The sequence below is a fragment of the Poecilia formosa genome, unplaced genomic scaffold (assembly GCF_000485575.1).
Source record: "Poecilia formosa unplaced genomic scaffold, Poecilia_formosa-5.1.2 Scaffold133, whole genome shotgun sequence".
Lineage (NCBI taxonomy): Eukaryota > Metazoa > Chordata > Actinopteri > Cyprinodontiformes > Poeciliidae > Poecilia > Poecilia formosa.
The window spans coordinates 263059-290614 of record NW_006800072.1 but is presented as its reverse complement, the minus strand read 5'-3'; the positions used below and the strand labels follow the sequence as shown (position 1 = coordinate 290614).

General features: G+C 36.5%; 1 protein-coding gene across 2 annotated transcripts in view; it reads right to left on the bottom strand.

Annotated features, from left to right (window-relative positions):
* Window positions 1–27556, bottom strand: part of LOC103144860 (glucocorticoid receptor-like) — a 60113-nt gene that overhangs the window by 14014 nt on the left and 18543 nt on the right. Inside the window, exons 3-4 of one of the 2 annotated variants that reach the window (XM_007562017.2) lie at window positions 8607–8776; window positions 5349–5375 (exon numbers count right to left, since the gene is read on the bottom strand). In XM_007562017.2, coding sequence (XP_007562079.1) covers window positions 5349–5375; window positions 8607–8776 — 197 coding nt within the window. The remainder of the gene's footprint in view (window positions 1–5348; window positions 5376–8606; window positions 8777–27556) is intronic. The other variant, XM_007562018.2, reaches the window with a different exon arrangement.

The window sequence follows — 27556 nt, the reverse complement described above, 5'->3', positions numbered from 1 at the left end:
GCATCCCAGTAGTGTTGACAGCGTCACCCCTCAAGTCTGTGTTTCTACCACCAGGCACAATGGTTGTGTTCAAGAATAAAAATGCATTTTGATCCGTTTGATTTGGCAGATCATGGATGATTTACCTCTTAATAACTGTTTACTCTACACAAGCATTGTGCCATAACCACTACAGATGTGGGAGAAAAAAGAAAACATAACAGAGTCTTTGATTAGCAGTAAGTTAATAAGAAAAGGGAGGCAGTGATAGATGTGTGACCAGAGGGAAGAAATTCAGTAGATATCCTTTTTGCTTGTGCAATAAAGTAAAGCCCATCTGGGGAATATTTCTACACCATGTTATTATCACCTCTTAATATCCTTTTTGATTTGATGCTTTGCAAACACAGCTAGCTCATAAAACCTTGGCTGTGTATTTCTTTGGCAAACGTTGAGGTAAGTTTCATGATGCATCACTGCATCAGTTCAGCCACAGGACAACTTTATCTGGTTTTTACTGTATGCAGGTGGAGCTCAACCCGGAGGAAGGCGAGGTGGAAGTAGCTGAAATCTCCTCTCTACTAGGATCAACATGGGGACCAAAAATGAGGACGTCCAGCACCACAGAGCCATGCTTCGCTCATCTGCTAAAGTTTCGTTACGAGACCCGTCCAACGGCATTCCAACTGCCACATTCACCCAAACAGAATATAATTGTTGGACTTTATGAGTCACCAACCCAACAATGAGCTGCAGACAAGCTGCTGAGACACTGCAACGCACACAGTTGAAACCAGATATACATACATTATATAAAAATAACAACCTTTGCACTCACTTTCAGGTCAGTTAGGACCTGAAAGTGAGTGCAATAAAGAGAGCAAACTGTTTAATTTTTTCGGTTGACAAAGAGCAACATTATAATCCCTTAATCCAATTTGCAGAAGCTGAGATAATGTCATTGTTTGTAAATCTGGGACTGATTAACTCAAACCTTTTGAGTTAAATGGAACCACATACATGGATGTATTTTATTTACTTGTGTGACATCATGAAAAGGTATAAAGAAATAAACCTCAGGACAAAAACAAAAGTTCACAGCAAAGATCATATTTGAAATCTCTTGTATTTAAAACTTATCATGATGTCATGCATCTTTGCTTGCGAAGAGAATCAGAGCCACATCATCACTGATCCTCTATCATACTTAGCAGAGGGCATCAGGTTCGTTCCTCATATTTCTGATGTTTTAAATGCTTATCTTACGATCTTAGGCTCACCTATTCCAGCTAAAATCCCTTCCAATGATTTGCACCGATTGCAAAAGTGAACTGTGGAGATTTATTTCTTTTTCTCTTTTAGTGTAGTCATAAACATTGGTTTTCATGCAACCTTGTTTGTCAGTTGATGTAAAACTTAATAACTGCTCTAACCGTCACTGGGGGCAATTTTCGACAAGTTGCTTCAACACACATCTGCCTTACCTCCAACGACTTTGAAAAGTGGATAAGAGCATTTGATTTCTGAGTTATGCCATATCCTGTACTGGCAGAAACAATAAGTCATTGCTTACTCAATAAAAGTTCACCTTTACCAGGTGAGCCAGTTAGTTTGGGGTGCGCCGTATTAGATTTTGTTCTTTTATAAGACTTTGTTCTGACATTATCAAGAATAAAAGAGGAAATGTCTGATGGAGATAACAAAATAAATCTATGTACAGTCTTATTTGGAATATGTCATTTTGTTCAACTCCAAGGCCAGTGTGCAAGATGTGTTGATTATGTGGCATGACTAGAAAATATTACTTTAATGTTTTTAATAAGAATTTATGCTAAAGGTTCAGTGCTGCAACTAAATGTGTAAATGAAATCTTACTAGCTCATTTCAAACAGCAATAAAGAGGCTTATGCAGTTTAACTGTATCCCTTTTCAGTGTAGGGTAGATATGAAAAGCTTCTGCAATGCAATGAGAAGCAACTGAATACCCCCTCCTCATATATTCAAAGTTACCATTAAGGATAATGTAGCTAATGCAGGAGTTGTGTTGCTTCATACTGTGAAGTTTGAGCATGACTGCAGGGACGTCATCTGCACAGAAACAAGGCTGCATTCAAAGTCATGCATTGCCTGAACAAAAAGCCCTTTGGGACCACAATGACTGCTCTATTAATAACAGTCTCACTGCAGAGCTTTGAAATATCCAGGACTGGATGCAATGTCTTCAACCAAATTGCATTCTTTAATGTTCATGGTGGTTTATAAGAGGATGTGAACATTTCTGGAGTAGTTGGAATCTAGAGGTGGAAAGAAAAGACTAAGGTGTTGCTGGTAAAACTTAACCAGAATCAACTTTACTGGCCAAGTCTGTTTGCACAAAGAAGAAATTTGACTTTGGTTTTCAGCTTTCAAAGCATATTTTTGTTAAACCTTTTAACAACATTTGTAGTTTGACAATTAGATTTTATAGCAAGTGAACATGTGTAATCTATTTGTGAAACATGAAAAAAATCCTTAACATGAAGGAAATGCATTTTCTTCACCTGCCAGCACAAAAAACACAAAAACAGGATGCAACAACATCTGGCCTCAACATGGTTAACGAACTGGTGAGCACAGGTCTACACTGGGTTTAAACCTGTTTAAACACAGTTTAACAGGTCTACACTGGGTTTAAACCTGTTGTTTTCCTTTTAAATATCTAATGTAGTAAGTCTTGAGTCTCCAAAAACTGGAGCTTAATCTTTAAGACAGTTGTGGCCATACAGAGAGTTAAAATGTTTGCAATATGAAAAAGTGGAGGAAAGCAAAGGGAATCATTGATTTTAAATACTATATTTTAGGTGTTAGCTTCTTGTTTTCAGATTAGATTTCCATTGTTTCTTTGAAACAAATTTCTTTAAGGAACTCCACGATTGCTTAACTCTGTGATACCTGGACTGTCATAATCCAGGTGGAGTCAAAGTCAAACTGTTAAAACTCACTTTGCAAACTCATTGTAGGACCAATCCCATTACTATTTGTGTTTAATGGCTACAGGTATAATAGATGCACACTATTTAGAAGGAATCAAGGTCATGCAGACCCTTTGGGCATCTAAATTTGCAATCACCGATCATTTGTGATTGTGCACACAACGTGCAAAGCTCAACAGTACTTGGCTGTACCAAGATGAGTCACAGCTAGAATAATTTCCTATAAATGACGTGTTAAGACATTCTGTCTGAACACCAACTCTAGTAGCGCTGCAGCCTGGATCTCCTGATCATCAGTAAACACTGAATCTGGGACAACAAGCAAATGATTAGCTCAGCTTAATGGTGCTTCCTCCTGCAGTGATGGCGGCTGATGTGAAGTGCAGTCTGGACACCAGATAGAACAAAACTTTATACATTTGTATATAGCAATGCATATTTTATACTTTGTTGATCATTTTTATCTAGTAATCCAATCTATCCATGCTTGCCTGGGGCATGAAACAGAAAAGAAAGTGAGATCCAATTCTCACATTTTCAAAATAGGAAAGACAAGAGAGTGTGCTATTTAAGAAAGAAAAGCATGTTTGTCTTTATAAGACAGGAAATGGCTTTAGGAAAATTGCTTCTTGCCTCATCTTGTTCATTACCACAGAAGTCATGAGTTGGTTTTTGGTTTTAAGAGATACCAAAGAAAATCATGGTTTCAAAACCTCAAAAATGTCCACACACACTCTTCATATATATAACATTATTTTAAATGTAATAATAAAAAGTTTTTTTGTTTTTTTTGCAACAGTAAGTAAATAATTGTAGCTTTTCTGTGTTATATAAAAAAAACTTTTGTTTGTGATAAGCAAAATTAGTTTTACATTGCTGCAGTAATAGTAATGCTGTGGATTTTTTTTTTACTCAATATGCAAATATCATAGCAGCCCAATCCCAATTTACAAAATCATAAGGACTACTGTTAAATGGTTGCAAAATCACTTATTTTTTTCCAGTCATAGTTTCTTCCTTATTTTCCACTTTAAAACTAAAAGTTACTCCAAGATATTTTTCAGTGTTTTTTAAAAAAGCCCACATTAATTTTTAGTCATTTTTTAAAATAAGTTCTGGTACCACAATCTTTGACACCCTTAAAAAAATCCTATTAACTAAATAAATTTAAGCTAACCCATCTTTTACTATTTACTTATTGAAGTTAAAGGAAGCTAACTTAAAGGTTAGCTTCCCGTGTATGTGTCTGTATGTGTAGACTTAATTGCTGCTAATTAGTAAATATGAGATGACCTATATGCAGCAGAGACCCAAAGATTTCTATCACAGCTTCACCTACGTCCCGGTTGCACAGACAGAGACACAGATCTGATCATGCTAGTACTACCAGCATTATCAGAAGCGTTAAGAAACCAATTTGATTAACAGACTAACATGTTTTGACCAAAAAAATTAAAACAGGGTTGCCTTTAGTTGTAGGGTGATACTTCAACTGAAAAATAATAGCAACCATGTAAAACTAGTTATAATGTAACAAACTGCAGCCTGAAAAATTCTGAAAATAATTCAGACTGGTCATCAGTGTTAAGGGCCGGTGTTGTGAACACTAAATGACGTTACTGAGACTGTCATCTGCAGACTTCACTGACGTGACAGAATGCCATCTCAGTCACCAACGTAAACAACCATCTGTGGCGTCAAATGTGCCAGCTAAGTGTTTTATCTGACTCTGATCTGCTGACCAGAGTCCAGAAATGCCCTCATTGTCCAGAGATACCACATTTGAAAATATGAATGGGTGCAATAATATGAAATATAATCCTCAATTTATTTATTTATTTTGAATGAGGGAAATAGAACTTAGCTTTGTGTAACTGCAAGAACATCAGTTAAGTCATATTTTCGATTCCTGGGTAAGGGTAAGCAATTAAATAACTAAGAACTAAGTAAACAAATCAAAATAGGGATAAAATGACCCAGAAACCTTTTGAACAATAGCTCAAAAGTCCTACCATTACATTCTGTAACATGAGCCTTTTTAAACACCTGAGCAGCATATAAACCGAACTCCGGAGATAAAGTGGGTCAACAGAAGAGGTTTAAGTGAAATGGAGGGTGGTTGTAACATCAACTCCGAGATCCCAGGCTAATCAAGAAGAAGAGGTGAAGTAGGGCAAGAGGGAACCAACGCTTATTTGAATCATCAAGTCAGAAGATCTGCATGCATTCAGAGACAGTGGGCAGCAGAGGCTTGTGTGCATGTGTAGGCAGACTGCTAACATTTTAGTGCTGAAGAAATGCAGGGACATGAGCGAATCAGAAGTGACACATGTTTCATCATAATCACAATTACAATGATTACTATTATTAATGCAGTTTAAAAGTGCATTTATTTACCATCTGTGTTTTGCCGTGCTCTCCATCCTTCACCATAGAGATGATGAGCAGAGAACAGACAAGGGGGAGAAAAACAAAAATGACACACATAACTTTCTCAGTGCTACTATTGGCAGTTCATTTCAAAATAAAGCGACAGTTCAGTTCTGTCCCATCGGTGGTTACACCAGCACGACATCATATAAGCAGGCAAAGCAAAAAAAATAAAAAACAATCATGCAAGTTCTAGTACCGTAGAAATAAGCTCATATTCAATGCTCATGTTTGAAGACACAAAGACGAATATTCAAATATAAAATCCTGTTAAAGTGCAAAATGTTGTACTTTAATGATCAAACTGTTATAGGTTTTCTAAATCACAAATAACTGGAACCCTTAAATCTGGAGATTAAAAATAATAACTGTCTCTCCATTTCTGTTTGCTAAACATTTGGGAGAAGGTATACCAGAATGACAAAACTTAAGGATGGAAAAAATATATATGGGCAGCTATATGGATTTAGGAAAATAATTCCTCAGAACTGCTGTGCTTTTTTATTTAGCAACAATATTGAAAATGCTAAATGAATATTTCTGCATTTTCTTATTTATTTTTTTACTCTTCGTAAGGTGTGAACTGTTAAAAGTCTACAGGATTTTATCTTATTTTACCAACACATTTTGTCAGGTACCCTGTTGATTTGACACAATGCTTTATTCTGACAGATAAAACTAAACTAAGAGTTTTCAGTGACTGTGTGGTTTCAGATCCACCCTTCCATTGCTTTTTAGGTATTCAGACCCATCCCTGAGTGTTTTGTGAGGCATGTTTTGCAATCATCTGAGGAATTTTGCAGTAATTAAGTAGCAGTCGTTTTACTTCATTCTTCTGGAAGAATTACTGGATGAATAGGGACTTGCCATTTTAAGAACAAGCTTACTTTAAGAGCATTTTCACTCAGCTGTTTCTATAGCTACTTTATATTTTATGTTATAATCAGGGCTTATCTACATAGGTACACTTTCAGATATTGCACATTCTCTTCCGAGTCTACACTCATTCAAAGAATGGGTTTTACTCTGGCAGGCCGAGTCTCTGACTTCCTTCAGGCTGAACTCGGGCAGTTTTTGCTTTGTGTTTTTAAACATGACCTGAAATAATGTGCCAGCATTTATTATTACTTTTTAAGCATCATGAAAACATATTTTAGTCTTTGAGTTCTTGAGAATTGTTAATGACAAATAAATCTAAACCACAGATCTGAAACAAACCAAATTTAGAAGTTTTGTGACAACAATGTCCCATGTGCCAGTTTTCAGAATCTTTTGCATTAACAGCATGTGTACTCGGATCCTGCAGAAGCCAGACAAACATGTAAAATAAGGAGCAATGATTTGTGAAAGCAAGTTTGTTCACCAGAAATGGTAATTGCGGTTACAGTGGAAGCAGACAGAGGAAGCAACTGAAACAGAGTGAAAGCAGGACAAGGCCACTGGTCTCTTAACCAGGGAGAAAAGGATTAGTGAGGGTCATCTCTTTGCAGTGGGCACTGCGTCAGCATTGGATCAATAAGAATTAAGGGACTAGCTTATTTATTATTCACCAAGGCTTTGCAAGCCAATTGTTGATGAGTGCAAGCAATGATCAATTGTGAGGAACAAAACATCCAGAAAGTAACACCACATCTACAGGGACAGCTTGTAAAAAGACAGAAACAGTAAAAGCACAGGAAAGAACACAGAGTAATCCAGAAAGAAGCAATAGACCCAATAGATGTTTATCGTCTGTCAGGTGCATTCCTTTTGTTCTCAATATATTTTCATGACTGCAAAACAAAGATCTTCTAGAAAAATAAAAACTCGACAAGATGATATTAGAAGTTCTTGTGACAAAGGATAAAAAGAATCCATTTAGTCTACTGTAGGATAATACGGGGGATGGAACGGTTCATTTTCAGTTTGAGTGAAATCTGTACCGAACAGGTTAGCGTATTAACTAAAAAAAAACAACAAAAAAAAAAACATGTGTTTGCAGGCTCACGTTGAGTGGAAACAATAGCAGGAACTCTATTTCAAACAGAATGAAGTGGATCTACACCGTCAGACTGAATGATAATCCATCTCTGGTGTCCCATTTGTGCTACAGCATCTGCTCATCTAATCATCATGCTGCCCTGCTGATGGGACCATTTCTACTGAGTTGTCCTATTGTTGCTGCATCGGAGTAATAAAAAAATTATTCTTCAACTTCTCTGTCTCTGTGAATGAAATTGTTTGTCAAACACTTGAAATGGAGTACAATTGCAACCTTGTGCCAAAGCTGACAAAAACATTTAGCTATTACAGAAACACAGTTACCAGGATATGATGCTGAGCTTAGCAGATTCATATGGCGTTCATCTGGCTTATGCTAAATTTGCTGTGACATATTCTGCTTTGGCACAATTAAGTTATAAAAAATACCTAATGAGGAATAACAGGAAGTGGGTTGAATCTTTGTGATGAATGTCCTCAACTAGAGTTAAAAATGGGCAATTTAGCATGAATTTAACATTCTTTAAATCTTTTTACCAAATCAGTAAGCATTCTTTAATCAACGATATCCCATTACTTAGTGTTTAAAAATCACAGCCAGCCTTAAAATCAAAACTACAGGACATGTCTTTGAGAATAAGATTTTTTAAAATCTACATAGATCATCAATCTGTGATGTTTGACAATTATGTAATATTAACAAAATACGAAAAGGTGAATTGAAGTCATGATTATAGCGATATTAACTGAATAAAGATTTTGCGAACCGTTCAACCCCTAGACAATCCCATTAGTTAAATTTGATTATAAAGATTAGATTATTTAATTGTCTTTTCATTAGTAGACTTCTGATGATTTTTTAAAATAACTTGTGAATCTCTGCAATGACATTAGGAAAGAAATAGGAGGCCGGAACTAGAATTTTAAATAACAAAACTGCATATACAGGAGTAAAACAATCTACCTGCTGGTTTACCTAAGTTAGCACTGACATTTGCAGAAACAAAAAAAGTGTAGATGTGATAAAGCTATTAACAGTTGAATCCTTCAAATATGTGCTGTATGTTTAACAAATGGACACGCAAAAAAATACATTACTATAGCTTGGTGTAAAAGTCACATATTTCCAGAAAAAGACTGCTTGTGCTTTTACGGAGGAAAATCGTAACCATTTCCAAACAGTGAGTCATGTCTGAGAGAAATCAGTGAAGTGTGATCAGTGTGTGGTAGGTATCTAGGACTAACCTTCAACGGCCCTCTTGAAGAACACTTTGCAGCTGCCACAGGTCACCACCCCGTAATGGCATCCTGATGCCTCGTCCGAGCACACCAGACAGATCTTATGGGCTTGCCCACCGGGCTTGGACTGGCCTGTCACGGCAGTGCTGCTGCTCTCTCCTGTTCTGGCTGATGAGCTGGAATAAAAGCAGAGAAGAGGGTGGGGTTAAAAAAAACACGCTCAGAATGTGTGCTATGCATAAAAATATGCTAGTTTACAAGAAAATTATAGCCTGCAGAAGCCTGATTTACAGGTATAAAAAGTGGCATGTTGTATTGTTGCTAGGAGACGTGGAAGTCCTTCTGATAGGCCTGGCTTACAAAGAACAAACAGGAAGAATTATTTTCTCAAAAGACAAAGATAAAAAAAATATGTCAGGAACAAAAGCATATATTGGTCACAATGTGTGAAGCAAATGAAAAAAAAATTGAAGCACTATGTTTTTTTATTTCCTTTTTATTTGGTGGGGAGAAAGAAATTACTCATTATGTGACATAATTAATAGAGTTCTTATTTTGATGAGCTTGCTGCTTCTGTTTTCATTAATATGAAAGCAAATAAGCCAAACAGCATGCAGCTTATCTCCAGCAACAGTGTTTTTGTGCACAAGCTAAGCTCCAAATCTCAGGCCATGCCTGCAATTTTATTATAATGCCTATTAAACCCTTGTTAAATCCTGCTGTGTATACACTTGCGGTCGTCATTCTCTCTTTGGTAATAATTGAAGTTATCATAACTTCTACCATGCATCATAAAACCTAAGTCACCACAAACAGTGAATTTTAGCTTGTAGCAGCAGCATGCGTAGCAGGATTAAGACAGGAATTTGACCGAATTAAACAAACTCTCCTCTATTGTGTTGTAGCACACAGGAGAGAATGCACATTAAAATTATGAAGCAACCACTTTGCTAAGCTTGGTTCCAAAAAAGTAGGTCTTTATGTACAAATAAAGGAACAAGCCAAAGGATTGATACCCGTTGAACTTTTGAGCGTTTCGTCACATTGTAAGCAAATACTTCAGTGTTTTTCACCAGGACCCTATGATAGAGTACCGGTGCAAAGTAGTTTATACTTCACACGTTTTGTGAAGTAGAAAACAATACCATGGTGTTCAAAATGTTTTACAAATAATCTGAAAAGAGTGACATGCAGTTTGTATTCAGTCCCTTCTACTCTGATACCCCTAAATGTCCTGCAAACATATTTCATATGTATGTTATTTCACTGCAACATAATCACAGCTTTAGTGTGAAAGAAATTTATCTATAGAGAACATCAGAAAAAATAAGACTAAGGAACACATCAAGGATGCAAGGATGAAGATGTGGAGAAGTTTAAGCAGAGTTAAGTTGAAGGTAAGGTCAGGTTGGGTTATTTCAAGCTTCGGACATCTCATGGATCCCAGTTCAATCCACCATCAGGAAATGGAAAGAATACAATTCTCAAACATCACCAGCTCCATAGTGAAACAGATTTGCAGGTGCTACGGTGTTCAGATTTTAATTGTAAAAAAAAAAAAAGTTTCTGAAAAACATGTCTAATTTTTCTTCTCAACTACTCAATAATAAACTAATTTCTGTTTTTACATAAAGTCTGAATAAAATACATTTAAGCTTTTGGTTGAACTTGACAAAAAAGTTCAAGGAATACTTTTTTCAAACATTGATCCCTGATCCTTTTTCAAACCACCACAACGTGTTTTGTTGCTTCTCATTGGAAAGATGATACTTGCTTGTGTAAACTAGATTGTAACAAAACAGAGTAGAAATGGTGGATCTTGGAAGGAGTTAAAAATGTTTGTCCATGTTGTATCAGTGGGAAAGATTTCTCCTGGCACGAGAAGACCAGACACGAACTTCCAAAGCAAAACAACTGCAAATGCTAAGATTTTGACAATCTCCAGTAACAGTCAACCACATTTGACAGAGTCTGTAAGAGGAAGTGGCACCATCGCATTAACAACATCAGGAGTAAACAATTCTAGTTTATAGATCACATGGTCTAACTTCAGAAAGACAGTAGTCCCTTAACCAGAAAAATATGGAATATAGATGAGTTGTTTGTTTATTTTTGTGGTCTGTAGAGAAAATGATTCACGTTCATAATAACCCAGAACACAGCACATAGGTTAAATCTCACCCTCACACGTAAACAGCTGTACGATTAGGAACATAAATGACTAAATGTGGCCTATATTGAAACTTTTAAAACCACAACCTGTAACTGTTTGTTCTGCCTGAAGTGTAGCGAACAGTCTCATCAAGAATCTGGGTCAAATTTAACACATATTTTCGCTCACTACAATCTGCCATATGACGGTCACATCACAACTCGTCCAATATCAATTGGAATCAAATTTATGCTTATTTAATAAAAATTGTGCATGTTTTTATAACCCTGGAACTTTTTTTTTTTTTTTTTTACAGTGTTTCACCACAAACTTCTTTTCACATTACTGAGACGTTGTGTGACAGACCATAATAAAATAGGGTGTAAATGGAAGAAAAATGATGCATGTTTTTTACATAGTTTTACAAGGGACGCACCAATCTAAAGATTTGGACCTATATCTAATATCATTATTACTATTATGGAGGATAACCAATATTTACATATATACTTCCCTAACCTTCTGATACAATGAAAAAACAACCACATAGCTGACATTGCTTCTCTGCTTAAAGTAAACACACCACAGTGTCACATGGTCAAACACAAAACACACAGCCAACGTCTCCCCTCCAGAAAAAATACATGGAAGGCAACAATATGGAAATAAAGATCAGGTTTTTTAAAACATCGGCCCAGTTTTATTTATGGGACCAAAAAATTGCTGCTAATCCCTAAAACAGTCAGGTATGTTTTTGCACGTGGTGCTTTGCATTGCTTCCTTTACTCAGATCCCTCTATCATCTAGAGTAACTAATTGCCTTCAGAGGTAAACACAGTCCACCTGTGTGTAATCTAATCCCAGTATTAAAAACACTGGCGGTTTGACAGAGAGCGTCACTGAATAAATGATTTTAGGTTGAGCAGCAAAGTGACAGAAACGTGGAAACATACAGACTCACACAAACATAAATGGGACTGTAGGGCACATTTACAAGAAGAAAAAATATCGGGAAGTTATTAATAGTAGCATACTCAGATTCAAAGAAATGTGAAACCCAGTAGGAGATAAATTCAGGTTACTACCCACTGCGGTAAGGTGTGGCCTCATTCAATTAAATAATTTTAATGGTACACAGTAAATGCTTAGAAACAGTCTATGAATCTTAGCTGCTGCCTTCTGAAACATGCTGGTTGTAACAATGGATCATCAGTAGAGAAGAATGGTGTTTATAGAAAAAAAACACCCTCTTAACCTCTGTCATGAGGGGCAGTAACAGTACACTGTGATGTACTCTTGTTTCATTATTGACAACTTTGGTCGGATTAAACTGAAGATGCTATGAAGACTAATTATTGGGTGGCTGCTGACCCGTGAGGGCTCCCTCTGGAGTACTTAGAAACTGCAAAACAAAAGAATAGATCAAATAAAACCACCAACAGTTCAAGCATACGAAGTGGCGGAAATTACTTTGAGTTTGGTATGTTTGGTTTCAATATGATGCCCCAGTTTTGGCTTTATAATTTTAAAATGCATTCGATGACTAAATAGAAAAGTTACGTAATTCTATTTGCTCCATTGTAGAAACTAAAAACCTGGTCATAAAATAACCACAGGGCGATGTTGAATGAAACATTTATAAAATGCCTCGCTCATATGCTCCACTCATCACTGAGGCATCAACTGCGGCTCTGAACTATTCCAAGCCGATTCAAACCTCATTAGAAATGGAACCATAGAGCACCAAAGCTCAGCAAAACTGCTGCACAAGCCCAAAATGTGACACACAGACACCTGGCCAATGTTTACTGATAAACAAGAAAACTGCAAAGTGATTTTCTAATAATAATAAAATAAAAAAAACATACGGAAAAATCTAGTAAGTGCACTCACTCACAGAGTGATAGATTTTTGCACGAACAGAAGAAGACAGCTGTGTTTTATTGTTTTTTCCAGCACAATTACTTTTTCTTCCTTTGAGACCCGAAAACTCAAAAATCTGACTCAACTCTGTGTTACCAATTATTTCTTTCCTCTATTTGACTGTTCTGTCAGTGTGAACATGGGCTCACTATGTGTGCTGAGAATGAAATTGTTACTGTAACAATTACACGTCAAAGCTGTGTAAGCTTTGACGATCTTTTCATCTTAACAAACCACTGAAATCACTAAAAGACTATTTATTCCTACAGATCGGTTTTTACATCACTTAAAGGGGCAGCAAACATTTCACCCAAACTGCGAGCCCCAAACAACGGCAGTCTTTGAGAATCTAACCCTCTGACAGATATACCTCATTTACCTGTGAACCAAAAATGCCAGAGAAAGGAGATGCTATTTGAATGCAAGTATATCACATTACCCTGGTTATAACTATACTCTACTTTTGTTGGCCCCAAAGCCATTCAAATCAGACTAAAATAGAGAGCACGTCATCCATAAATGTTGCAGCTACGACTCCTTTTAAGTCAAACAATGCCTTAAGAGTATCATTTCTTACTTAATTCCAATTCAAAACAAGGTTAAAATCAAAATTGAATAAAAAAATAAATAAATTCTAAATGGAATTCATATGATTAGATAATTATATAATTATATGTTTGAAAAGTCAGACTGCCCTCAATGACACTCCGTGACAAACAAGGTTTCTGCAGAAACTATTAAGAGGCACTGAACTGGGCTGACCTGTTATGTCACTGGAGAATCATTTACTGTAGCAGTTATTACAGTGGGAACCAATGCAAGCCAAGTTTTTTTTTCTTTCTTACAACAAGATCAAAGCTTCAGGTTTTTGTTTCACACAAAAAGCATGGAGTCATCACAGCATAAAAATAACAGCTATTCTGCAGGCGAAATGCGTTGGTTAAAAAAAAAAAAAACTTTTACATCTTTGAAGATTAACAATAGCATGCAAATGAAAATGTATCTATTCCTTTCTTGTGTGAATTTCAACAACTGCTGTTTACATACTGGTTTAAGTACCTGTACTACATGTGTGAATAAGATAAAGTAAAAAAAAAAGAAAAGGTCTCAAATAAATAACATGACAGATAAAATGATAATAGTCACTTTTCTCAGTATTTGTGTATATTTTTACGTCAGAATATATTCTGTTTTGGATATCTGCTCATGTTTACTGCCAAAGAATAAACCAAATTTGAATAAACAGATAAAACCAAAATCTTTGTTTCATGTATTTAGAACCAATATTTCCATCTCAGTGGCTTATAAGATGCATTAATTGATTTTATGCAAATAATATTGTTTGCTGAAATTGTTTGGTGTTTATTAAAAGTGTTTTGTTGTTTGCTCACATCTGCACATCTTTGCAAAACATGGTTCTTGTTATTCGTGTATAGTAGGGGCTTTCCCAGCGGTGCCTCTGGTACTAAGCGAGGGCTGGTAACTTGTTTAAGATACACACATATAAACACACACACATTTATTTTCCCACACCCAGACAGCCAGATCTTTGACACGTCATTTTGCTACCCAAAATGCCTCTGCCAGTAAACGTTTCCTCCCTCTGTTGTATTCTAATTTTTTTTAGATGACTTACGTGCAGATCTGCAGTTTTACTGTAGTATTACTCATGTTATATCTGTAGATGGATATCCTCTGGTACAGCAGAGAGTTGGTGACAGAGCAGCTCCAGTCATATCATTCTAATGCTGAAGCTACCAGAACTAAAAACAAACATGTTTTACATCAAGACAGTGCTTATTATTTAACTGAAGGAAAGCAGATGGTTGTGAACCACATCGCAATTTACAGAAGCTGCATGTTCACCACACAGTCCAGAATTAATTATTTGCCTCAATCAGTGAATGGAAACTATGGTGACATCCATTTTGTGTCAAGTTTTATTGTAATTTTTTTTTTTTTGTCTAAATAACTTTTCTTTGCTTCTATTAAATCAGGGCTAAAGGTGGCAAAAAACTTGTTTAAAAGTTTGGTTTATAACAAAAAAATGTTGTGTCTCAAGCTATCTCTAAACTGAATACATTTTGTATTGAATTCCTTTATAAGAACATAATTTAGTGCAAAGTAAAGTAGCATGCAGTTTAAAACAAAACAGAATGTTGGCATTGTCTGTGTTTAAATGCTTCCCTGTTTTAAAAACTTTGCAAAGTTTTATTTATATAAAACTCTTTTAAAAGACACTCTTGACAACAATTTGATTAGCTATGCAATTATGCAATTAGTTTAAATATGGTGCAAGTTTTAGTTTCTATTGCAGAATCTCTTTCCTGTCTTTTATAATCCTCACTTTCTCTATCTGAACCAGATCCATTTCACGACAAATCTCCTCATTCCTCTTCTGTTTAAATCTCCTCCCCCCTTTCCTTCCTCTTCCCCCTCATATCCCGCCTCATCTGCTACGATTATATAACACGGGCTTTATTACTGCTGCTGGAGCAGACGCCTCCCATCCCTACCCCCACCCAGGCCTCTTGGCCAATCCACCGTCAGTGCCAGCAGGGAGTTTGGAGGAGGTCAGGCGAGTCATGAGATTATCCAACTCACCTACCGGGAGATAAGAGTGTATGTGACACTAATGGGGAGACTTGCATGCACATGCATTCAAGTTTGTTTGTTGATTAGGGTTTTTCTTCGTGCAGATATGAAAACTGACATTGTAAATCATATTGCAATTGCATAACAGCTCAGTCTTTTCCTCTTTTTTTATTCCTAAGCACGACACTCAGACGCCCACCCGTCGGAAATATCAGCGTGTCTGCATCTCCTACACCCTGCTGTCAGTGAAAAACCTCTTTTTTTTCTGGGAGAAAGCCTGGGTGGATGAATGAACTTAAAATAGATAATAATTGGCAAGCAAATCCATAAATCAAATCAAAAATTATAATTTACAAGGACTACAGAAAATGATGTTTTTATCTTGCAAAAAATCTGAATAATACTGAAAACATCATTCATTCAAACTTCTCTGACATGTGCAGCAAACTGTCCACTGCCTCATTGTGAGCTCATGAAGGTCAACATGAGTGAGTCACCCTCAGAAAGGAAAAACTAGTAATTCAAGGAAGCGCGTTGACTTCCTCTACCGCGTCAAGTGACAGTTGTGCCATCCCACTACTCGTCCTCTTCTTCTTGTGCTCAAAAATACACACCAGCAACAGACGCACACCCATGAAGAATCATTAACCAAGCGGCAACAATGACAACTCATTAGGGCAAATTTCCACTGAGGCTCATCGGTGAACCGAGTGCAAGCTTTCACTCTGCTCTGTCACTTTCTTTTCAGCGTCGTTTTCCTCTCTGCTACGACAACACAGCAAAAGGACTAAAAATACACCATGGCAACACGATATGGTGCAAACATGTAACAAATATGGGGCAACATATTACACATTACAATCATTCGGTGGGCTAAGAAGGGGTGATTTTAAATTAGCTCTTATGGGAAACAGAAGAAGAAAAAGTGAGAGACATACTAGCTGCAGAATGTTGTGGCAGACAGGAACGCAGCAGTTCACTAATATAGTTTGTCCAACAATAAAGTGGATATGTTGCTAAAATTAATGTTGAATCCCATAAAGAAGAGTAGAAAACCGTATTTCAACTGTAACTGTTCAGGCAAACAGAAAATAGCACTAAGAACAAAGGTTAACAGTCAGAAGCAGCTCCACAAAACATCTACTGATCCACCCTGAGAATGGTCGTGTTTAGGCTAGATGGGGTCACATGTTGGATCCCTGGAGCGAATTTCTGCTCAGCTGGAATGTGGAGCAATACAGGAAACTGGGCCACATGCTTTAGACCAGAGGGAGCGAATCGAGTTTATATCTCTAACTAAATATGTACAGTGGAAAATATAAATGATCCGTTCTGTCACACTCATTTTAGTTAGGGAACATTTTATGGCTCCTTTAGTTTACACAGTATAGACCTAAAAGGTTTTTTCTTTTTTTTTTCTTTTTTTTGTAAATCAGATCTGGATTTGTTTTTCCATAAATTAAAGCCACATTTAAAAAAAAAAAAAAACTATTAAGCTTAACTTATTCTGTCCAACATCATCTTTGTTTTAGATAGACAAGAATACAAGAAGTTGAAGTTGCAGGCATGCAGAGAGTATTTCAGCTTCTCTCCCCTCCCCCAACTCTTTGGCAGACTCTCTTGGACTGAAGATTTGCAAAAACACTGTTAACTATTTTGGAGTTGTGGTTCAGAGAATTCACTCCTACACTGATTACAAAACATTAGTCTTCCGATTATTTCATGGTGTCTAATAAAAAACACAAAATCTCAGGCAAAAGACTGGTGTCATCCCTCATTTCTTTACAGTCGCTTCCAGGAAGACGAATGTTTTTGCAAACTGGAGAAGTTCATCAGCAGTTCCCAGGGAATTATTTTACTGTTTTCTGTTGGACTTTGGCTGCATTTTCAATCACTTTCTGCCCAAATTCAAGGTTTCAAGGAATGGACATTTGGGGTATGAACAAAAAATTGTTAATTTGGAAATATACCAACGACACCACAGTGTTACAGTCATTGAACAGTATTTTAGCCCTAAAAAGGTTGATTTCAAACAATTTTAGCTGAAATTTTGACCTGAAATAAATAAAAAAAATGTACTCTAAGAACATTGGTTACATGTTTTATTTTATTTTAAAGTCTGCTCAGAAATGAGAACATCCCATCATTTTTCAACAATATCCGTTTCAAAAAAAAAGAAAATGAAAAGGGACTGCCATTGCCGCTCTAACGTCTGTATTATTCACCTTATCTTGACGCAAGGAAATGCATGAGTGTGCTTGTGTGTGTGGTGGAGGGAACCTTCAATTGCTCCCAGCAGATTCGATTTGGTGCTGGCACATTGTGTGTCTTAAATCAGATAGATGGCCAGGGCCCTGAGGGTGCAGAGCTCCCATTTCCCCTGCTCCTCTTATGTAATTAGCTTTCATTTAGGACTTTAAATGCTTTAGCCCCCACAAATTACGCAGAAGTGTCCTTTCTTCCCTTTTCACCAACTTTTTCTTTCCCATTTTCATTGTAACAAAAGAAAACCATTTAACTCTCACGCAATTCCTGATTAATTAAACTGCTCTATTTCCACTAGTATTTTCATAATTGTGTTAGCATCATAGGGCAGTAACAATTACAGTGTTTATAAGACTGTGAAGGTTTGTATGGCTGATTCTCTGTTGCTGAATTATAGCGGTCACCTACAGCAAATACACAGCATGTGGTTGTGTTTTACCGCAACGGCATACATATTTATCATTGTCATAGAAGCTTGAATTGTTAGAATTTAAACTTTCAAGTGATGACCCTGGCAGCTTAAACATTTTCACAATTTAAAGGTGTGAAATGATCATGATTAAGTGAAAACTGTGCCAAAAAATAATGTAGCTCGAGTAGCAGGAAGAGAAAAAAGTAAAGTCAAAACTGATGTGTTCATGTGTAACGTTTTCACAGTCAGTTACTTCAACTTTGATTTTCTGACCAGACAACAATCCATCTAGTCCATGCATGCAAAGTTGTAAATTAAACAATGGGTAAAAACAGAATGACACCATAAAAAAGGCATTGAGCACATAAAGAAATTGAGTTGCCAAAAAAGCACAGAAGATCATGGCACCAGCTGAACTCTACCAGTAATTAGAAACCAATTTATAGACTCGGTGCAAGCTGGTTCAGTCCCAACTGATGACCCACAAAGAGATGCTTTATTACCAAGGAGCCATGAATGGCCAAAGCTAAGAGCTCTCTCAAGATGTTTCTAACTGAAGATCCAGTTACAAATGAGCCAATAAGACGTCCAACAACCAGGAACGGAAAAAATGACATAGTCCGAGTGAAAACCTGGCAAACAAGTTCCCTGTTAGAGCAGAAGATCTGAGAGCTCCTTCAGCTGAGAGAGAGATGTAAAGCTAGCAGAACCACCTCCACAAAAATGCAAGTCTGTGGAGAACATAAAGCACATCTGATGAAAAGCAGAATCATTTTCTAATTGCGTTCCTGGTGGTTCTGCAGTTGCAATGTAACAGATGGAACGTGGTTCTAGGACTTAAGATTCTTCTTTCATTTTTGTTTTCTTTTTCCAGTCTGATGAATGCAGGTATTTCAACTCAGGATTATTCGAAGAAAAAAAACAAAAAAAACAATTTATTATCAGCTTTGACAATATTTTGAACTTTCAATTTCCTGCTTATGAAACTTTTCCTTTCAGCATCTAAGAGTAGCTGTGGGATAGAAGCAGCAGAGCATCTTTATTCCTTAGCTTTAATGGCTTATTAGCTTTGCTTTATTCTGTGTTATGTTTATCTAAATTATTAAACTTTAGTTTCATTAATAAAATTAATTATTGGTTCCATTACTACTTTCTATAGACACCTTAGAGTCTATCCACGTTAATTTAACCCTGATTGATCCTAAATAAATTATTCTGAGAAATAAAATGCTTGATTGTTTGAAAAAGATAAAGACTGCTCGATGCAAAGACAAGGCCAATTGTAAACCGGTGCATTTCTAAACATTAATGTAGTTTTAAAACAACCTACTCATACTACAAATACTCACATGACAAGACATATTTCAACCAAGTAATAACTTGGATGTCTGCCATCTGGGATTAATAAAATAAACAAAATGAAAAGGGAAAAGAGTGTGAGATTTGTTTCAGTTGATCCTACTTCTTTCTACTTTTGAGACAGAATAAAGGCTTGAAACAGAATCAAAGCACCCGATCAAATCTTAAATGTCAGCACACCGTTGCTAAAGACCATAAACTCTGGTAATCTGATGTGCATCTGAGTGGCAGCTCATGAGAATACGCTTTAGCCTCTGAGTGAAGAAAGCAACCACAATAAAATTACCGTTGGCATCAGCTGAACAGATGACAGTGACTCCTGTTGTTCAGTAGACGATTACATTACAGCCTGTTAGCATCTCTCCGTTTCATCTGTGCTGTTACATCGTCACCGAGTTCAGTTTGTGGACAGCAGGCAGCCTTTTTTTTTTGATGGACTTTACAATCATCTTCATAAAAAAACAAAAAACAAAAAAAAACACCTGCACCGCCCTTTGTGGCTGCTGTAAAGTAGACGATGCAGGGCAAGCTGTTGGAGCAAGTGGGCAAGAGTTCAGAGGAACGTCTAAAACAGCAGCAGCAGTGAAAGCTTTGGCTCACTAATGGAGGGTTACATTTACATACGCCCACCATGTCTGTCTGCAAAAAGATTAATAGCGTTGAAGATGCAAACTGAATTCTGCTGACATTCAAAGAGAGAATCATGCAAGGGCAAGAGGCCAATTGTGTGGGTGCAAAGGCTGCTGAATGAGAGCGAGAATAAAGAAGCAGTTCAGATTTACACAAACCTGGGATTTCTTTGACTTTTAATAAAACATATCTGATCTTTTAAGTGACGGTGAGAAATTAAACGTTGCCAAGTTGGTTCAACTTCATGAATGGTAACTGACAGAGCACTCAGAGGCTAACATTAGATTCAGTGGCGCAGCGAAGAAGAAGACAAACAAAATGTAGTCATAGTTAAAGAAAATAAAAGATTTTAGATGCAAGGGATTTCTCTAAAATGTTTGTATGCAGTCCTCATCAGGCATCAAAAAAGTGGTTCAGCTTGGAACACAGTTTAGAAAATGAATTCCTAGTTCATTTAATAATATATTTAGATACAGTAAACGTAGAATTGCTGGGGATTTAAGCTAATGTGTTCACGTTTTGTGTAATACATCTTTCATGTTTTGGTCCATACTAATCCACAGAATCCTGCAGACTTAGCCGTCATGCAAAGCACACCAGAGGAAGAGCAGGATTCACCACAGCGCTGACCCTCCCCCACTTGTTGCTGTGCTTCATTGAGTGGCTGACTGGGGGAGAACATTCAGCGTTGGAAAAATTTTGTAGCGAGGCAAATTTGGTTGTTAGGAAATATCAACAAAGCTCCATTACGAAATCCAGGGACAGTCATTGCATGGAAATTAACTAACATAAAATTGTTTCCACTGACAAACTACTAAGCAGTCGACCAAGTAAATTAAATATCACTAATCAGCTTGTTACATTTGTTACCCTATGAAGGTTATACAATAACTAATAATATTCTGTGCTGTAAGCATCTAAAATAATTTATTCAGCACATATACATGTATATAACTTGTTTTTGCTCTAGTTAATACAACCAGATCAAAATAACAATAAAACATATAATACACACTTTAATTTTGGCTTTAATTTTCAATATTTTTGCAGCAATTTTCTATTTCAACTGAATACACCTTATGTTATACATTATACTATGCAGTGGAAAACTGGAAATCTTATTCAATTTGATTTCTTGTGTCTACAGAATAATGTCCGCTATGTTTTAACCCAATAATCCCATCTTATTCTAAATCCTTACTCATACTGTTAAGATCTAAGTAGACCCAGTTGTCACAATGCAAATTATTAGCCATGTATTCCAATTGATTCCACTCAGGTCCAATGCATGACACACAAAACTGTGCATTGCTACCACACATAGTTAAATATTGTTCAATAATTTGAAGCCTGATGCAATGTTTGTTCGACTGTCACAGTGCCCTCTGATGAGCGCTGCCTTTTCTTAGCCTGAACAGTTAGAAAACTTATGACAGAAGAACTAAAAGGAGAGACTGTTTTGTTGCTTTCTGTGTTGATCTTAGCAGCCTTTAAATTTTCTTTTGCTAGATTTGTCAGATATTAAAGTCTGAGTCTTCACTTTCAACCACACGCTTTGCCCGTAAAGCGGCACATATGATGAAAGAAGGCAATCATTAACAAGGTGAAATACAATTACCCATTCCTGCCTCGGGTGAAAACTAAATGAGACTAAAGAAATGTGTACATCACAAAAGTAATAGGGGACTACATAAGATAAATATATGAGATTGCAAAAATATTTTACCATGATTTCACAACTGAAATTTCACGAACCGTGCGCACAGTTGGGACGTTTTCTTAGAACACTTTGAGATAGATGAGGTAGTTAAGATAAAAATAACAGAAGAACAGGATGAAGCAATAAAAGCTGATCCAGCAGAAGCCGGCGCAACAGAAAGAGAGCGAAAACGAGCCAAGTTTGGTCGGTTCTGACAACAGATCGGAGCAGTGCAGGCCAAAACGCCTCCTCTCCTAACATGACTGCTTCCTATGGGAACCCCGCTGGAATATGATCCACGCAGTGGTGAGCTTGGGCTCTGGCTGGGGAGGGGAAGAGTTTCACGTAAGTGAACTGACGTTTTGCTCCCGTTATTGTGATCTAGATATCCACAGACACGGTGTTGAGCCACAAGATGAAGGGAAATTATGCCTGCTTTTGTCAACAGAGTTTAGAGCTGAAAATGCTTGGAGGCATAGAATAAAACATCACGAATTTAATATTAGAACACCAGACATTGATGTTTGCAAAAAATCAATAAATTAGTTTGTATGTTTAGAGATAAAAGGCTTAATTTGAACTGTAACATATGTAGTTTAGAAATGGAAAATCAAAATGAGTATATAGGCAATGCATCACCACACTGATGAATTTCTACTTCATCTCAGGAACTGTGTGGCAAAAAAAATAAAAAATAAACAGCATCTGCTGCATTGATTTAATGGAGGTAAACAAAACCATTAGTGGTGAAACCAGCACTTTTCACCACAGGTCAACATTAATGGATCAACCACAATAAAGCAGCATCTCTTCAAACAAATGCATCAGTGGTGGGCTCCAGAGAGGATGCATGTATTAACTCGCCTGTGACACAAACACACGAGCGCGAACATTTACTTCTCCCTTAATCTCCACAGGAGCTCCTGTCTGCAGAATTTGGAGCTCATCAGAGCTCACCGCTCCTGAGGCCTTCGCATTTTGGGTCAACATGTGTTGCTAAGGAGAGACAGGCTTCCTGTTCTGGCGCTTCATTCTAATTGGGAAGCATCTGGACATCTAGGACATATTTTTTTTCTTCACTTCCATACTTACATGGGAATTAGACTTTCTGTTCAGTGTTATTTTCTGACATAGAATGACTTGAGTAAATATGAAAATATTTTTAGAAAAATATAATCATGAAAAAGAGATTTATGTTTTAAGAAAGGTATGCTGAACTCCACCTTCTGAGCTTGTTTTCCTTCTGATGAAATGTAGTCAAACTAAGAAGTAAAACAGTTTTAGGTAAAAAAAAAAAAATCAAAGCCACCAACTGACATTTCTGAGCATTCCTATTTATTATCACGTTTCTAAGAATTTGAGAGCGACATTTCATGTCCTAACAGTACTTGTACTATTTTCCTTTGTCTTCCAACTCATGACAATTCTCCAAATTAAACGAGGGTTTATGATACCACACTTGCACAATGTGACATGCTTATTTTCAAATTTTTTTATTTTTTTTCAAATTCAAAGCTAGCTAGTAATTTTTTTTTAAAGAAATAGAAATGTTCCCTTTTTAATAGTTCAACATGGTGGTGCAAGACTTGATGAAAAACCAGAAAAAAAAATACTTTAGTTAGAGTAAATAGTTAAGTTTAGTTACATAGTAAATTGCATTTAGCATATTACACAGAGAACCACACATTCATAGTATTTTGTAATGTAACATTGGGTAAATAAGAAGCTGATGAGTAATTAATGATTTAATAGGTTAAATAATTAATTAGGTTTCTGCCCTTATAAATAACATGCTGTATGCTATTTATTTTACTCCCCCACACAGTAACTTTCTTGGATTGTTGCAAACATGCAGTAAAGCAGTGTTACCTGAATACTGCTACCTGAGGGAAGCAGTATCCAGGTCAGGCCTGTAAGCGTTGTTTGGTTTTGTTTTTTTAGGCAAATGCAAATATTGTCAAACAGCCAGTCTAATCCTTCTTTCAACAGAGGGTAACTTCTAGGAGAATTATTTTTTTTTCAGCACACACTGACTGCACAGCAACGGGTTGGGGAGTGGCAGCACTACTTTCATGCTACATAAAATCTGTTTTTTTTTTCTTTAGCATAAACAAGAAATGCATTTATGCCAGAGAATTCAGAATAATCATTACATTCTTTCCGTAAATCTCTTCAAACTACGCCCAGTTTGCCTCCTAGTCAATGACACTGTGTGTGTGTTGCTGCATTCTTGACAACTCCTCCAGGATTTACAGAAGCAAAAAGCTGACATATACAAAAACCGTTTGCAAAATGGAAACTATTTTCTTAAAACTTCTACTTTACGACTACAGTTCTGTTAAACCACAACACATGGAGGTTTACGCACAAGATTACTACTCTGTTGTTTCAGCTGGTATTCACATTTTTCCAGAATGCAGTTGCCTACCTCTTCCCAAACATCCCCCCAAAAAAGTCATCTGGCAGAATCATTAGTTGAAATGATTTACCTTAGTTAAAAAGAATGATATTAAAACAACATCTGTGCTTCAGCGCTAAATCTTATTAAATATACCTTAATGTGCCTTCCACAACGTCTAATCAATCATACTTGTATATCTTGTCTAATCTGCAGCCAAAAGAAGGACAGAGCTCCATTGTCCTCTACAATTATTAGATGAGTGAAAAGGATGTGCAAAAGTCTTCAAATTAATTCATGTTGAGTTGCAGTATCATAATCTGATGTTAAAATAATTCCTGTAGTTCTCTAGCCGTGCAGTTTGGAGAATTATCTTGCTCACTGTGTGTTGTGATAAACGTCCTCCTCCAGCCTTAAATGTCACAGTTTAAGCTGTCATAAACACCTTAAATATTGCTCACACTGCAGATATGAGCAAGTCATGATAAGATTTCTTTTTTTCTTTTCTCAAGTAATCTTCACACAAATTTAACTGACTTGAATGCCATGTTCTCTCATTTTTCCTTCATTGAAGAATGGCTAAAAGATATAAGGCACCTACATTTTCCACAGAAAGAGGAAACCATGATTATAAAAACGCTTCTCAAGAGCATAAGTGTCAGGTTTGCCACCAATAGTAATACTGATGATTTTGAGGAAAATTATAATTTCTCACAGTGATAATTTCACTTCACTGCCTCACAAAATGTGTCACTGGAAAAAAAGGTCACATTGCTCTTTAAAATCATCTTCATCTACACTATACCTGCAAAGGGGTGTGCAGTTATAACATCGTTTATTGTGATAAATTTATCATAAGAATTTTCATTTATCATTGTCACAATAAATTGTTGACACCAAACTTAAAGCATTTTTATCAAAACTGCTGTGTGTGCAGACTCTCAGCCCAGCAGGCTGCAGCCGTATTTGTGTGTCTGTACCTTTAATTTCAGCCACAGTGATCAGCTAGCTCTCTCTGTGCTAATCTTTCAAAACAAACATGGTGAAAAAGCATCTGACTACTCTCCAATGAGCTCCATTATGAATGATTTTTAGAGATGGTTTAAAGTATGGAAGTACTCCAAGGCGCCAGTAAACAGAACTTTGAACTGCAAATGCACTGGGAGGCCAAGTTTTCTGTCTGCTGTTTTTCCTGCACTGGACTGCTTGACGGTGTGCCTGCTAGTGTTAATTTACAGACATTGTAGTATTCTAAATTAATTGCAATTAATAAATTTACTTAATTTTGGAGAATCTCAACTTCTATGGGGGTGTTTGTTTAGACTCTTTTCTTTTTCTGTCTAAGGGCTAAATATATCTTAAGATATGCTCAACAAATAATCAGGTAAAACAAACAAAGCCCATATCATTTTAAAAATAGAAGCCGAGAACAAATAAACAGCCTCTCCTCACCATCACTCCTCTTCCCAAGTGTGCAAGAAAAAGACCTTGTTGAGAAAACATAAAGAAGCCTTTTCTGCTCAGGGCCATAAAATAAATGAGCAGTTGATAAGTCAGGTTGCATCTTGGAACACAAACTGCATGTAATTCTAATGATTATATAAAATTCACCATCATGTTGCATTTCAGGAATGGAACAACCAGATTTTACACAAAGTCACAGAGGAAAGAAACGCTTGAAACTTCACAGGAGCAGAAAAGTCGTCTAAGTCAAATACATATTTTGAACTTTATTTTACTAATGAGAATAAAGTTTAACACAGGTTGTTTCAGGCTTTTAACTTAATTCATAAGGTCTCAAATTAAGGATTATGTGGCTTAAATATACACTGATGGTTGATGGTGACCATGCAATCTTATTTTACAACCTGGTGCTTTACAAATCCAACTTTAGCTCTAGCATTTGAAGTAAAAAATAACTTATAGCCATCTTATTTTCTAAACAAACATATTACTCATCACAAACATGTTCTAATAGACAAAAAGACGAGCTGGCGTACTCCGACAAACACCATTTGCTGCTCTGCTGCTGCGAGAAGAGGATAAACAGACAGGAAAGACTGATGAATCAGTGGTGAGATAGCACTAAACACAAGAGAAAGGAAAGAGAGCAGATTGAGAAAAACAGGCAGAGTGTTGGCTGTAATTAAGAGCTGAAAGGCTGATGTACCATGTAGTGAGGAGCAAAGTGTGGTGGAGAGGGAACGACAGTCATTAGAGCAAACCCTCACGCCATCACAGTCGGAGTTTCGCTCACTTAAAGAGCAAAAGCAGAGCGAGCTCAATGCAGCTGCATTAAGAACATTCATCATCCTACAACAAAAACAGACACTATGAAATCAAAGCAAGTTAAAGCCAGCTTGTGGTTTTCTAGGTAAAAGACACAAGCACCACTACTCCTTGTTAAATGATAGAACAATGGCTCACACAGCTAATGGTGTTATTTAAGGAATGTTGCAATTTGGTTTCATTTTTTTTTAAGTAATAACTCTGGGAAAAGTTTTTATTGAAATAAAGATATCATCTTAATTCTAAGGAACATTTGACCTTCTTCTACCAAAGCGACAATTTAATCATCTTGTCAAAGCATTTCTTATAAAGAAGCAAAATTCACAGCTTAATCATGGAGCAAACTCCATACCCTCTCCTCGTTGTTTATCTTGAATAAATATAATTGAGCAGAGTTTTAAAAGTTTACCCAAAAGGAATATACACAATATTAAACACCAAAAAGTATGTGGTAGCAGTAACACTACATGTGTCATTGTGTGATGACGATAAGTTGTGACTTTAGTGAACTGGGAGCCATCGTCTGTGTCGTCTGTGTCAGTAATACGACTCCTTCTGATATAATTGTAACCAAAGTGTGTCTTCCTGACACCTGGAAAAAAACATTCAACAAACATGGCATTGCAAACAATTTTGCAATATTGTTACTGTGCACATATTAAAACATTATATAGTATTATAAAATATTAGCATAAGTAGAATAAAATTAGCTACATTACAATTTAAGTAAATTGTCAATGCACAACATCAGCACCACAAATGACTGTTAACACTTTCATAAACCAGAGGCTAATTAAGTTTCCCACATATGCTACATTTAGCCTTTGCATGCAAATAACAAACCGGGTTAATCAGACCGATTGTGAAATGTCTATGTGCAAACATCCAATTTAGCTGAGGGCACTCGAGACACTAAAGCACACAGATTGTTTGATACAGTGAGCACCTTGACAGCTGAAGGAAAAATTCACATTTGCTTAATGCAAGCATTATTGTTACAACTGTATCAACAAAGACACAGCCACCGTTAAAAGAAAATAATCTACACAATGCCTTTGCTTTGTTAGATTTGGCTTATTTTAACATCACAGAAAATTGTGATTATGTCTTGACCTTTCAGGAAAACATTACAAACAGAAAGAATGCACAGGAATTTCTTCCTATTGTCCTCGTGTGTGGAGGGTCTGCTGTTATGGCACTGCAGAGAGGGCAAATATTTTTGCATTTCCTGTAC